Source organism: Hetaerina americana, unplaced genomic scaffold (genome assembly GCF_022747635.1).
Source record: "Hetaerina americana unplaced genomic scaffold, ioHetAmer1.1.p SCAF_6, whole genome shotgun sequence".
NCBI lineage: Eukaryota > Metazoa > Arthropoda > Insecta > Odonata > Calopterygidae > Hetaerina > Hetaerina americana.
The window spans coordinates 38963287-38977147 of NW_027287205.1; the positions used below are offsets into that span (position 1 = coordinate 38963287).

The 13861-nt window shown below is 39.7% G+C and overlaps 1 protein-coding gene across 1 annotated transcript; it reads left to right on the forward strand.

Annotated features, from left to right (window-relative positions):
* Window positions 1-5972: 5972 nt before the first annotated feature.
* Window positions 5973-7259, forward strand: LOC139695311 (uncharacterized protein F54H12.2-like). Its single transcript, XM_071594017.1, has one exon. The coding sequence runs from the start codon at window positions 5973-5975 to the stop codon at window positions 7257-7259; it is 1287 nt and encodes a 428-aa protein (XP_071450118.1).
* The last annotated feature ends 6602 nt before the right edge of the window (window positions 7260-13861 follow it).

A 13861-nucleotide genomic window follows, 5' to 3' on the forward strand; every position in this document is an offset into this window, starting at 1 on the left:
AGAATGAAAATACAGCCTTTTTAGCTAAAAAAGGAATGGAACGGTGGGATGAAACTATGGGCTATGAAACATTATAGAAAATGAAAAATAATCAAGCAAATTCTAAGGACTAAGAATAAGTACACCCACACATGTTGAGTTTATAGCATTTTCAGTTAGAATATTTATTCACATTTTGTGGGAAATACCTCAAATGTATCTCGGAAATATTTAATTTTGTTCAAGATTTAACCTTTCCATTATGTGTAAAACCCATCTTTATGGTTAACTTTTACAGTTGACCATATAGCATTATCCTTACTAGCTTAGCTATACATTCTAGCTTCATCCATAATATTTCGGTCAAAGGGATAAATAAAATATTATGATTTTTTTAATTGACTAGAATCTAGTTTATAAAATTTGTTGTCGCGGCATAACTTCATGGAATGTGCATAACATATTGAAATTAAATTATTGAATTTGTAATTCCAGACAATTTATTTAAAAACATTAACCAGGTTTTGACATTGAATGTCATCATCAGGTGGTCCTCAGAAGCAAAAAGGTTAAATTTTGGCTGGAAGGAAAAGAGAATTACATCTTTCAGTGTCAATTGTTGATTTGAAAGAGTGGTATGTCTAGGAGTGGGGAGTGAGAGGGATACAATATTTCATTGGCAAGCCATTCTTGCAGTGGATACATTTCAAAATTTCCAACTGCTCCAAAGCATCGAGTCTTTGACCTTTAATTTCAAAATGAAGAATTTTAGTCACAAAGTCACTTTTGTGGTCACTTTCGATGAGGTGCTTTGCAAAGAGGGATGTTATATTCTTATTTTTTACACAAGTTTGGTGTTCTTTAATTCTTTCTTTAAATTTCCATCCTGTTTGCCCAATATACTTTGTGCTACATTCTGAGCACTTTAACTCATTCATTCCCCTCCTCTCGTTTTTGGGCACTTTGTCTTTAGTGTGAGAGACCAGGTTATTAAGGCATGAATCACTGTAAAAGCACATTTAATTTTTTCTTTAGGAAAACTTTCAATTACTTTTTGAGAAATAGTCCCTAGGTAGAGTATTCTCTGCCATTTGGCAGTAGGATCTTTTAAATGTTCGGGATTGTAAATATGGCTCAGGAATATTTTCGTAAGTTTCTTCCGGTAAAGTTTATTAATTAGTTCTTCTTAGTAGCCCATGTTTACTGCTAACGTTTTAATTACATTAAGTTCCTTATTTAAATTGGATTTTAACATAGGGATTGAGGCTAATCATTGGATCATTGCATGAAATGGCAAAAGCTAGGTCATGTTTTTAAATAAAGTATGTGGAATTACAAAATCAATCATTTCATTTCATAATCTTGTTTACATTTAGCAAATTCTATCTGTTTTAAATTCATAAATAATGAAAGAAAGATTTTTGCTGTGAAATATACTTATATATACAAAAATCATTATCCTTCTCCCCAGTTTTCTATCCAGTACTATTATATCTGCATTGACTCTTCTCCCTCAGACTATTAATTACTCTGTAACTATCACTCTAGTAACCCTTGCTCTTTAATCATTTCTCCGTTAACATTTTCTAGCTTCCCTGTCCTCATCATGTTCCAACATTTCATATACCTATTACAACTATTATTGTCCACTTTGAGGTCTTTTTTACCCTGATTTCAACTTAGTTGTGGAAGGATTTTGCATTATGACAACCAAATAGGTGTTGGCTCTTCTGCTGCTTGTCAAAACTCCCATCCCAGGAGGCCAATTTGCAAAGTTGCCAGGATTCGTTAATTAAGATCATCAACAGAAGGATGGAGAAGAGTAAATGAATACAGACTGGAGGGATAGAAAACTTATCCGTAGCTTGTACATGTCTCAGACTGCACAGTGATGTTAGTGAACCGAGATTTGGGATGGGCAGCAATAAGCAGAGAAGTAAGAGAGAAAGACCAATTATTTCCTGTTATTCTTTATATATATGTGGAGGAAATGGTAAGCTAGGTATAAGTCCAATACTGTGGGTAAATTATGATGAACTCCAAGCCTCATCCTTGAACCTAGGCAAACCGTGCACATATGTCCAAAGTGAAGGAATTCTCTCCACCCCTCAAAAAAAGAAATTAAATAAAAAATAACATCTTTGAGCTACTGGAAACATGCCTGTATCCATTTCGAGGACATATAAGGGATACTGAAACATTTTCATTAATTTCAAAAAATGTTTTATTAAAGTATATACATGTATAGTAACTTGCTGTATGTAATCCAACATGGGTTGCGCTAGTCCTGGGCTAGAGATGGAGGGCCCGGGTTAGATTCTCAGGTTAGCCTCTGTGGGCAAGCTCAGCTCCACCCAAACTACCTGTACATCTGTGGAGGAAATGGTAAGCTAGGTATGGGGAGAGCTGGAGCCTGGAGTAAAAGTAAATGGAGTACTCTCTAAAATCAGTTTAATTGGCAAATTATCAAGCGTTTCCGATTTGAGGGCTTTGAGATGTGAGTGTTTAGAAGAATGGAAAAAACAAAATGGACGGAAATGAAAACAAAGGATAAAATTCTGGGCATGGTAGGGGAAGAGAGACAGGAGTTGATAGGAGAAATTTGAGGAAGGCAGGACAAGGATGCTCAGAAAGTGATGCAGAGTGATGAAAAGAATAGGCATTTTGTATAAAATTAAAGGAGGTGGAAAGTATGCAGGCTTATGAATGAGCTTTTGTAATAAAAAGCATGGAGTTTTTAGAATATTTTGGGTCATTTTATTTAGGAATTAGGAGTACAGTAATGTGTAGTGCCATGGTTCATGAAAGACCTATCCTGAGCCAGTACTCTACAACTAAACAATACAACTATTTTCTACATGTTTTGCAAAATTTAGAAATTACTTCGCATTGTATTCAAAGACGTGTAATTTGAACATCAAGGTAGAGAGGCTAGTTTCTGTGGCATTCTTCAAAGTTCTGGGTTTTGGAAAACCATATTACTTGGATTTAGAATGCAATTATCCTTCAGTGTCACGTAAAAATGACGTTACAAGTAAAAATGTGTATAAATATTGTTTTCAATGTCTCGATTGAAAGAATTTCTGCTTCCTCCTCCTGGCCCCGAAACGTCCGTGAGTATCAGTCTTTCTACGTTACTTTCAGTGCCTCTAATGATACTAATTTAAGTGGCCGAAGAGGGACCTGATGTAGAGTAGGATGCTAGATTTTGAGTTTTGTTAGGAGTCACAAAATATTTATTTGGTAGCTTTGTCCATCCAAAAACCTACCTTAACCGGTAGATTACCTAACAATAATAATATAGGCAAAGTTTTCATTACTAGTATATATTTGCATACTTATACCAAAGGAAGCATGGTAGTCCAGTGGATTGAGCGGTGGTCTACTGACCGCAGGGTCCGGGTTTGGTTCCCAGGGACGACATTGTGTTGGCAAATTGCACAGCTTCACCCGAGCTGTGCAATTTGCCGAGTACCAGATTTTCCTGGGAATCGGTTGGCGGCATGGGGAAAGGACTTGGCTCCCCATCCCCTGATGTGTAAATTTCACACGCCGTCGGGCCTACGTAGTACTGGGGGAACTCTACCGTCATCTACCAAACCAACCTTCGGGTTGATGAATAACTGATCAAAGCACTTTTCCACTTGATAAATTTTTTATATTTTACGACTGGGTTTCGACGTATTACATCACCATCAGGTAAATTCCATGTATTAAATCGTCATCACCTGATTATGATGTTATACATCGAAACCCAGTCGTAAAATATAAAAAAATTATCAAGTGGAAAAGTGCTTCGATCAGCTATTCATTATGTTCGACTTCCACCACATCACGCCTGAAGCTACTCATCCTTCGGGTTGATCACATTGAACCACACATACTTGCATATGCAACAAAGAAACCTTAGTAATAAACCAGAAGATATGTTTTTGAAGAGCCCGAAAAATCTCACAGGTCTAATTCAGCTATTATTATAGGTTGAACAATTCTCATATTTTTCACTTCGTATGACTATTTTCCAATATCGGCGGCTGGGATTCCCCGTGTAAATGCCTAAAGTAGTTAGAGAATGCGGGTCCTGAAACAGCGAAAACCGCGCCACCTGGTGGTAAAAATCGTAACTAAAAACAAATGAATATCGAAACAAAAGAGTCGCGCGATGCGGCAAACAAATGAATGTCGAAACAAAAGAGTCGCGCGATGCGGCATGAAGCACGCCACCTGGTGGTAAAAATCGTAACTAAAAACAAATGAATGTCGAAAGAAAAGAGTCGCGCGATGCGGTAAACAAATGAAGCACGCCACCTGGTGGTAAAAATCGTAACTAAAAAACAAAAAATGAATATCGAAAGAAAAGAGTGGTGCGATGCGGTAAACAAATGAAGCGCACCACCTGGTGGTAAAAATCGTAACTAAAAACAAAATGAATGTGGAAAGAAAAGAGGCGTGCGATGCGGTAAACAAATGAAGTACGGTTGCGTCGGACGACAGGAGAAGCACGCGATGCGCGTGTGCTGGTGGTAGAATGCGTGACTAGTTGATTTACCTGCCACCTGCGTGATGCGGTACGCAACTCAAGCACGGTTGGCGTCGGATGATGGAAGAATGCTGAAAAATGAAGCGCGGTGGGCGTTGGTTGATTGCCCTGCCGCTTGGTGGACTGAAAGCGAATGAAAGTGAAAGAGGCATGTGATGCGTCGGGCGTCGAAACAAAAGAGACGTGCAAGGCGGTATTGTGAACAAAAGAGGCACGGCTGGCGAGGAAACAAAAGAGGTATGCAATGCGGTAGGCTGTGGCGCTGGAGTCGCGGGGCCGGACCGGGTCGGATCGGGTCGGGTGACGTTCATAAGAGGATGACTTTTAGAAAATCCAAGATGGCGTGTTTCAGGAACGGCTTATCCTATCTCTTCTGTAACAGGATGTCATGAAAAGCGCGGAGGTTTCTGTTTCGAATTAACGTCACGATATTAAATGGCGTGTTTCAGGAACGGCGGTTGCTATCTACTATCAACAGGAGGGAATGAAAAGCGTGGACGTGTCTGTTCTTAAATGAAAGAAATACCTTAGAATTCAAAATTTGTTTATTTATCCATCTGCATTAGGTCCATCATTAAAAAAAATTAAGAAGTCTATTGCGTAAAAGCTCTCTAGGTACTTTGTTGATGGATATTATTTCTTTTAAAATTTGCGAACGTCGCTCCGGTCGAACAAGTAAATCCACTCGATAACCTTTGCAGGTGATGAACTCGTCACATTTCGGACAGCTCACAACTTCGGACCATCTGCGATTACGAGAATATTGAATAAAGATGCACTGGTCACAGATAATCCACACACAATGTTCGCGAGGACACAAAATACTTCCACCTTTCTTCATGCTCAATTCTTTACGCTCTAGGTTAGGGAGCATAGGTTTGATAATCTTATTCTTCCGAGAGTATCTTTTTCCAATTTCACGGGAATAGAGAATGAACACAATAGAGTCTGGAAGCTGTGACATTTCAGTTCGACAGGACAGTGGGAAATAGACTCCAAACGCTTCCCGCGAACGGATGACGCTGTTCTGACCAGATGTAACCATTTAGCTGCGTTGGAGACGCATATTCACGCCAACATGTGGTAAAATGATGAATTTCATATTGTGAGAGCACAACGAGCCTATAAAACACCCCTCGTTGCTCCCTCACCAACACTCGTTCTGCGATGAGTTTAACGGAGCTATACTCCTGCGTGAGGTATGCTATATTTCGGGTGCACGGTAGATTCATAAGGAAAAAGGAAAGAATACTGTGTAAAAGAGTCGAAGACCTCTGCATCGATTGTTTTGTGAAGTTAAACGTACCTTTCATGTCAGTGCGTCTTTCACACGAGACTGTGAAAAATAGTGCGATCCATCCGGAAATTGACTATATACGGATAAATAGTTTAGTAGTAGATGGGTTTGGTTTATTAAAAGCTTCGCCTCCGAACGGTTAGCACGGTTTTAAGAATGGAAGAATACATTCCAGATTCTTTGAACCTATTTAGTGAACCAGCACTGCAAGCGAGCGTTGATGGTTGTACAGTAGTACCCTATAAACCAATCGCCTCTCTTGATAATTCCCGCGAGATTCGTTTTTCAGTTAAGGATAGCGGAGATCGATACAGAAATTTAGGTGGAATAACTCTGAATTTGAAAGTTAAATTGTGTAAGTCAGATGGAACCAATTATGGAGAAAGTGATAATAAACAGCCTGGAGTGGTTAATAACCTTCTACATTCAATGTTCGATCAATGTCAAGTTTATTTTAATGGGGTTCGAATGACCTCCTCTGAAAATTATCCATATCGTTCATATTTGGTAAATTTGTTAAATTACGGCGTTGATGCTTCGCGCACTCACCTCGAGTGTAACGGGTGGACTTTGGATACTGGTAACGATTTAGACCTTCAGACCGCTCCAAACAAAGGATTCGAGAAAAGAAAGACATGGTTCGAAAATAGCAATGTTGTAGAGTTGGAAGGAAGATTACATGTTGACATATTCAACACTGCAAGAAAACTTCTTACTGGTGTGAACGTTGAGATCGTTCTGACGATGAAAGATTCAGAGTTTTACATCAAGGAAAGTGAAACCTCATCAACGCTTAAGATTTTAGACGCTACACTCTTCGTTCCGCATCATGACATCAACCCTTCAGTGTTATTATCACACGAATACCTATTGAAAAAACAACCAGCCCTATACCCATATAAGCGGACGGAAGTTAAGACTTTCACCTATTCCAGTAATATCGATTCAATCAAAAATGAAAACTTAATAGTTGGTCAAATTCCTTCCAGTTTATTAGTAATAATGGTAGATGGTGACGCATTTTCGGGGAAAAAAGAGAAAAATCCATTTAACCTAAAGCATTATTCGATGACAGGATTCAACCTATACGTAAACGGTACTGCTGTACCGTTGAGTGGTGTAAAAACGAAATTCCACAGCGAGAAAGATAGTTTTGCTACTCGCGCCTTCCTTCAACTCTATTCAGCCTTAGGTACGAACCATAGTGATTGGGGTAATCAGATAACAATGGACATGTTCAAACACGGCTATACAGTACTAGCGTGGGATCTCACTCCAGATAGGAGTGGTGAGGAAAGTCACGTCTCTAAACCGGTTTATGGTAATGTGAGATTTGAAGCTAACTTTGCAGTTAATCTTCCAAATTCCGTCACTCTCATCAGCTATGCCGAATACAATGCACAATTCAGAATTGATGAAAATAGACTTGCTGTACTTAGATAATTTGAGTTGACATTCATCATGCAAACAGATGACATCGAAGACGTTTTATCAGGAGATCTTAGAACGAAAAGTAAGTTTAGAGGCGTTTTTCCATCGGATCGACTACCTGTCCATCCCAAGCGTGGAATTTATGTAGTAAATTTCGATCCTTCACACGAGCCGGGAATTCACTGGGTTGCAGTAAGCGTATTCAACAGAAAACGTGCAGAGTATTTCGACTCCTATGCTTTTCCTCCCTCGGTCACAGATATTATCACTTTTCTGAAACCCTTCAAAGTCATAGTAAATCCTGTTCGGTTGCAAAATTACCAATCAGATCTTTGTGGGGAGTTTTGCTGTCTGTATGTACTTTTCCGATCCATCACTCGTAAACCTATTTCCAAATTCACATCTTATTTCCTAACCCCACCCTCAACGACTGCATCTCTGCTAAGCTTTTCAGACGAGAGTTTGGACGACGCGGACGTAAAGGAAGAAAATGTCACCCAACATCGCAGAAGTGTTGTGCTCTAGTGGAGAACAACCTCAACCTCACTATATATAATCAAGGTAGAAGTCAAATGAACCAGTCTCAAGAAATCAGTTAACTATGTCACAGTCTCAAGTGGAAAATAGAAGATCTTCGTTCTTCACCTCTTTCCCCTTATTCTGGACAGTTGAACATCTGGGAAAGAACAAATGTGTGCGCGTCGGTTGGTTGACGAAGTCGTCAACACCTTGCGTTGAAATTTGCTCTTTGAGAAAAACTGTGATACTTGACCGGAGTCAGTGGACCAGGATCAGAAACTATACAGCCTCCGTTACGGACTATTTCAAAACATCAGTGATTCCTTCAGACGTGGACTCACACCTTCAATTTGCAACGTATTCCGGAAAACCTTATGTAAATTTGTGTTGTGACAGCAATCGCGTAGCTCTTAATGCTGAAAATTGGGAATCTTTAGTAAATTCTTTCGAGTCAATTGATTCATCTTTTAATTTAGTCAGTAAATTGAATGATTCAGATATAGATCATCTAAACTTTTGTTTCTTAGAATGTATCTTACACGATGAAAGGTGTTCGAAATTTTCTTGTAACAAGATTATATCCGCGATGAATGGATGCATCCTGTAATATGAAATGTTTGAGGACCAACCTGCATCCTCTACTATATAAGCAGGGTAATAGTCTCACAAGCATCAGTCGAGAATGCAACTGCAGCCGATCAAGAGGAGGAGGTCTTCATCCTCTGACCGTACGAGTTCCCCTGCTCTGCTCAGGTCATCCCTGAAACTAACCAAGAGCAAAAGTGTGCAGATCGGTTGGTTGTCGGAGTCAACTACACCGTGCGTGGTGATTTCCTCTTCGGGTAAAACTTCAAGACTCAACCCGGAACAGTGGAACAGCCTAAAAAACTACGCAGCTTCCGTCACAGATTATTTTGAAACGTCCGTCATTCCTCCGTTCGTGGATTCATCCGTCCATTTTGTTAAATATTTTGGTAAACCTCATGTAAATTTAGGAAGTAAGAACACTTGCGTTGCTTTTAAAGCTGAAGATTGGAAAGCATTAATAAATTCTTTCGAAGCGATTGACTCAGCTCTTGAAGTAGCTACTCAATCGAGTCATTCGGTAATTAATCATTTGAGTAATATTACCCACGCTTTGAAAGTTACTGGCATTGAGAAATTGTGCATCACTTTCGACGACGATCAATACAACGTCCTGAGAGTGAAATTTCCAGTGGGATAAAATGTATTCCCGTTCTAGAATTTACCCACTAGGACCAGTCGTAATCAATGCATTGATATTGGACTTTCAAGCTCTGGTGTGGAAGAATGGTGTAATGAATGAATTCATAGTCAGAGAACTAGCCATCGAGGATCTCGAACATGACCGGCGCGAGTCGTGGGTGTTTCAGATACCTCCTGACTATGTTATGAACTGTGAAAATACATGGGTGCAAGAGCATCACCATGGGATACCTCCCAATGTGGGGGAAACGCCTTACATTGAGCTGCAAAAAATTCTTAAAGAAAATACGTTGTCCTATAAATATCTCTTTGTAAAAGGTATTGAAAAATCTAAATTCCTCTCTAATGCTTTAAATCGCGATGTGTTCGAAATTGGAAACCTATTTAATGTACCCTCTCTAAGGTTTCTTAAACCATTGGGAGGTAAGTGCTCATTAGCATGTCATCAGACGGATAAGTACACGTGCGCAGTAAAGAATTGTTCAAGATTGAAAAGATGGATTTGTAGCAATATTTCTAAGAACAGATTGTTGTTAAAATTAGAAGCTGAAGAAAAAGAAGAAAATGTACACTTCTTTTAAATTGTATGATACTCAATATACTTGTTCTTGTACTTATTATGCTTAAAATATATTGTGAAATGTGTTATTAAATCCTTTTAAATTGTATGATACTCAATATACTTGTTCTTGTTCTTAATATGCTTAAAATATATTGTGAAATGTGTTATTAAATCCTTGTTTGTTTTATTTACTTTTACCCTCTAAAAACAATGAAAAAGAACAATTTCTCAGTCATTTTTTTATTGAAAAAACTTTACATATTAATTTCCAAATCATCTAAAGTACTGTCCACATTTTCAATGCTGGCAGTATTGTATCTTATTTACTTCCGCCCTCTTAAGCAATTAAAATACAACAAACATCACATATCGATGGATTAAATCATGACCGAAGCGGGGAATCAAGGTCGTCGTCCTCCTCCTCCTCCTCATCTTCACTTAACTCGGAAAATAATCCAATATCCTCAGTATTTAATCCGCAGTGAGGTAATGTAGTCAAAACGGCATACTCCGCCTTGTTCGGAACACATTTCGAACACCTTTTACATTCGTGAGCGGGTCTCCAATCTGCGGGGACTTGACGGCAACACAGGCAGCAAAAGTCAATTTCCGGATGGATCGCACTATTTTTCACAGTCTCGTGTGAAAGACGCACTGACATGAAAGGTACGTTTAACTTCACAAAACAATCGATGCAGAGGTCTTCGACTCTTTTACACAGTATTCTTTCCTTTTTCCTTATGAATCTACCGTGCACCCGAAATATAGCATACCTCACGCAGGAGTATAGCTCCGTTAAACTCATCGCAGAACGAGTGTTGGTGAGGGAGCAACGAGGGGTGTTTTATAGGCTCGTTGTGCTCTCACAATATGAAATTCATCATTTTACCACATGTTGGCGTGAATATGCGTCTCCAACGCAGCTAAATGGTTACATCTGGTCAGAACAGCGTCATCCGTTCGCGGGAAGCGTTTGGAGTCTATTTCCCACTGTCCTGTCGAACTGAAATGTCACAGCTTCCAGACTCTATTGTGTTCATTCTCTATTCCCGTGAAATTGGAAAAAGATACTCTCGGAAGAATAAGATTATCAAACCTATGCTCCCTAACCTAGAGCGTAAAGAATTGAGCATGAAGAAAGGTGGAAGTATTTTGTGTCCTCGCGAACATTGTGTGTGGATTATCTGTGACCAGTGCATCTTTATTCAATATTCTCGTAATCGCAGATGGTCCGAAGTTGTGAGCTGTCCGAAATGTGACGAGTTCATCACCTGCAAAGGTTATCGAGTGGATTTACTTGTTCGACCGGAGCGACGTTCGCAAATTTTAAAAGAAATAATATCCATCAACAAAGTACCTAGAGAGCTTTTACGCAATAGACTTCTTAATTTTTTTTAATGATGGACCTAATGCAGATGGATAAATAAACAAATTTTGAATTCTAAGGTATTTCTTTCATTTAAGAACAGACACGTCCACGCTTTTCATTCCCTCCTGTTGATAGTAGATAGCAACCGCCGTTCCTGAAACACGCCATTTAATATCGTGACGTTAATTCGAAACAGAAACCTCCGCGCTTTTCATGACATCCTGTTACAGAAGAGATAGGATAAGCCGTTCCTGAAACACGCCATCTTGGATTTTCTAAAAGTCATCCTCTTATGAACGTCACCCGACCCGATCCGACCCGGTCCGGCCCCGCGACTCCAGCGCCACAGCCTACCGCATTGCATACCTCTTTTGTTTCCTCGCCAGCCGTGCCTCTTTTGTTCACAATACCGCCTTGCACGTCTCTTTTGTTTCGACGCCCGACGCATCACATGCCTCTTTCACTTTCATTCGCTTTCAGTCCACCAAGCGGCAGGGCAATCAACCAACGCCCACCGCGCTTCATTTTTCAGCATTCTTCCATCATCCGACGCCAACCGTGCTTGAGTTGCGTACCGCATCACGCAGGTGGCAGGTAAATCAACTAGTCACGCATTCTACCACCAGCACACGCGCATCGCGTGCTTCTCCTGTCGTCCGACGCAACCGTACTTCATTTGTTTACCGCATCGCACGCCTCTTTTCTTTCCACATTCATTTTGTTTTTAGTTACGATTTTTACCACCAGGTGGTGCGCTTCATTTGTTTACCGCATCGCACCACTCTTTTCTTTCGATATTCATTTTTTGTTTTTTAGTTACGATTTTTACCACCAGGTGGCGTGCTTCATTTGTTTACCGCATCGCGCGACTCTTTTCTTTCGACATTCATTTGTTTTTAGTTACGATTTTTACCACCAGGTGGCGTGCTTCATGCCGCATCGCGCGACTCTTTTGTTTCGACATTCATTTGTTTGCCGCATCGCGCGACTCTTTTGTTTCGATATTCATTTGTTTTTAGTTACGATTTTTACCACCAGGTGGCGCGGTTTTCGCTGTTTCAGGACCCGCATTCTCTAACTACTGCCTAACAAAACAGGTGCGAAGAAAGTGAGTGATCATTTTTCTTCGTCATAACAATAACTTAAAAGAAAAAATTCCTAGACCGCTGCTCTTTCAGTCATATTACAACCTAACACCTTGGGAGTAGAATTTAGAATTACTCTTTGAATAGAGGAATGAATTTAGAGGTTGAGTATCGAAATGGCATTTAACTACGAACTATATGGGCCATCAAGGATATCTACATCGCACAAAGAACTGGGGTGATCTCTACCTTCAAAGGTACTATCCACTCCAAGATACCCCGCTGTTAGCCTCAACTGAAAGACTATGAGGAGGGGGACCCGGCAGAAGAGATTATAATTCTCTTGGTATACCATATTTAAAAGGAATATCTTGTAACATTTGAATTTTTCAGTCATGCCGAATTTGACTCCATTTCAATGAACGTCATTCAGTTCAAGTTTTGTTTTACTCCATTATATATAAGATATGACCAAATGTGTTTAACACATCGTGTCCCTGATATGTCTTAATGGTATACATCAAATGCAGTTTTAAGATCACCATAAATCCACTAGAACATTATTTCAACTGCGTTTTCAATAAAAGAGAGATGAATTTCTTCGGATGAAAATGTTTAGAGTCATTTTTTACCTTCCCATTCTTTTAACTCAATTTCTAAGTACTTCAAATGAAATAATTGGTCAGGAGAATGATAAAAATAAGTTATAAGCCGTCGTTATCTATGGAATATCAAATAAATTACCTAATATTCTTCTTAAGGGAGAGCTTTTCTAATTTCACTGGAATTTATAAATTTTAACCCAGGGGCCACTGAAGTTTCTCCTCTCGTAGTCACTCATTTTAATCCTCCACGGGTTACGAATACTACCTTCACTACGGGCACTTAGACCAAATGTGACTCTTGATCATTTATCGTAGGATCGGAATCGATTTGTTGATGCTATATGAAATACGATAAACCAACACTTACTGGAGACTTCGCGGAGTATTGGCGATATCCTTATCCACCTTATCCTCCATATACGACACCATTCTCTCATGGGCTGAATTTGAGTAGTCCAGGACGGAACAAAGGCACACAAGTCCCATTACCTGCCTCTGAATGGTCGAGAGCATTACTGTAGAGGCACGATCCTACTCGTAGCGATGCCCTATTCAAAATTCTCTCCATAAGTTTCTCCTTAAGCAAGGGTAAGGTGAGAGAGTGGTTGGGTGGAGAGTTCCTGCTCGTGCCGTTTGTGTGTGATGATTATACAAGTATGTAAGTTTCGCTCAGGGTTGCGGATGTTGTTTGCGAATATTCATGTAAAGAATTCCATGACTGTAAACAATTACGAGAGCTGGGAAAGATTACTCTTACATCTACATCTAAATAATACCCCGCAAGCCGCCGCAAGGGTGTGTGGCGGGGGGTGTTAGGTCACCAACCGTAAAAAGGAACAATACCACATGCAAAACAACAACATGGAAAATTACTCCCAGAGCAGCGCGCACACTCATGCAAAAATCCCTTCATCCAATACTCATGCAAACACATATGCCATGAATCAACAAACAACTGCACCCCAGGATGCAGCACGAAAGCGATCGACCCAACACGGACAATTCGCATTCAGTTTTATTTATTTTTTCCAAAAATCACGATAGTCGATGGCAGTGTGTGTAAATAAATCACTCAAGTCTATCCTGCTTCATTTCTCAGGTCAATGATATTTAGCATATTATTGAATGCCCACGTATTAGGCCTAAACATGCAGTGCACGTGTATAAGATGATGTACAGACATTGAAACACCCATTACGTTCTATAGCTCGATTTATAAGCACTTAACGTCCTTAACAGTGTCAAAC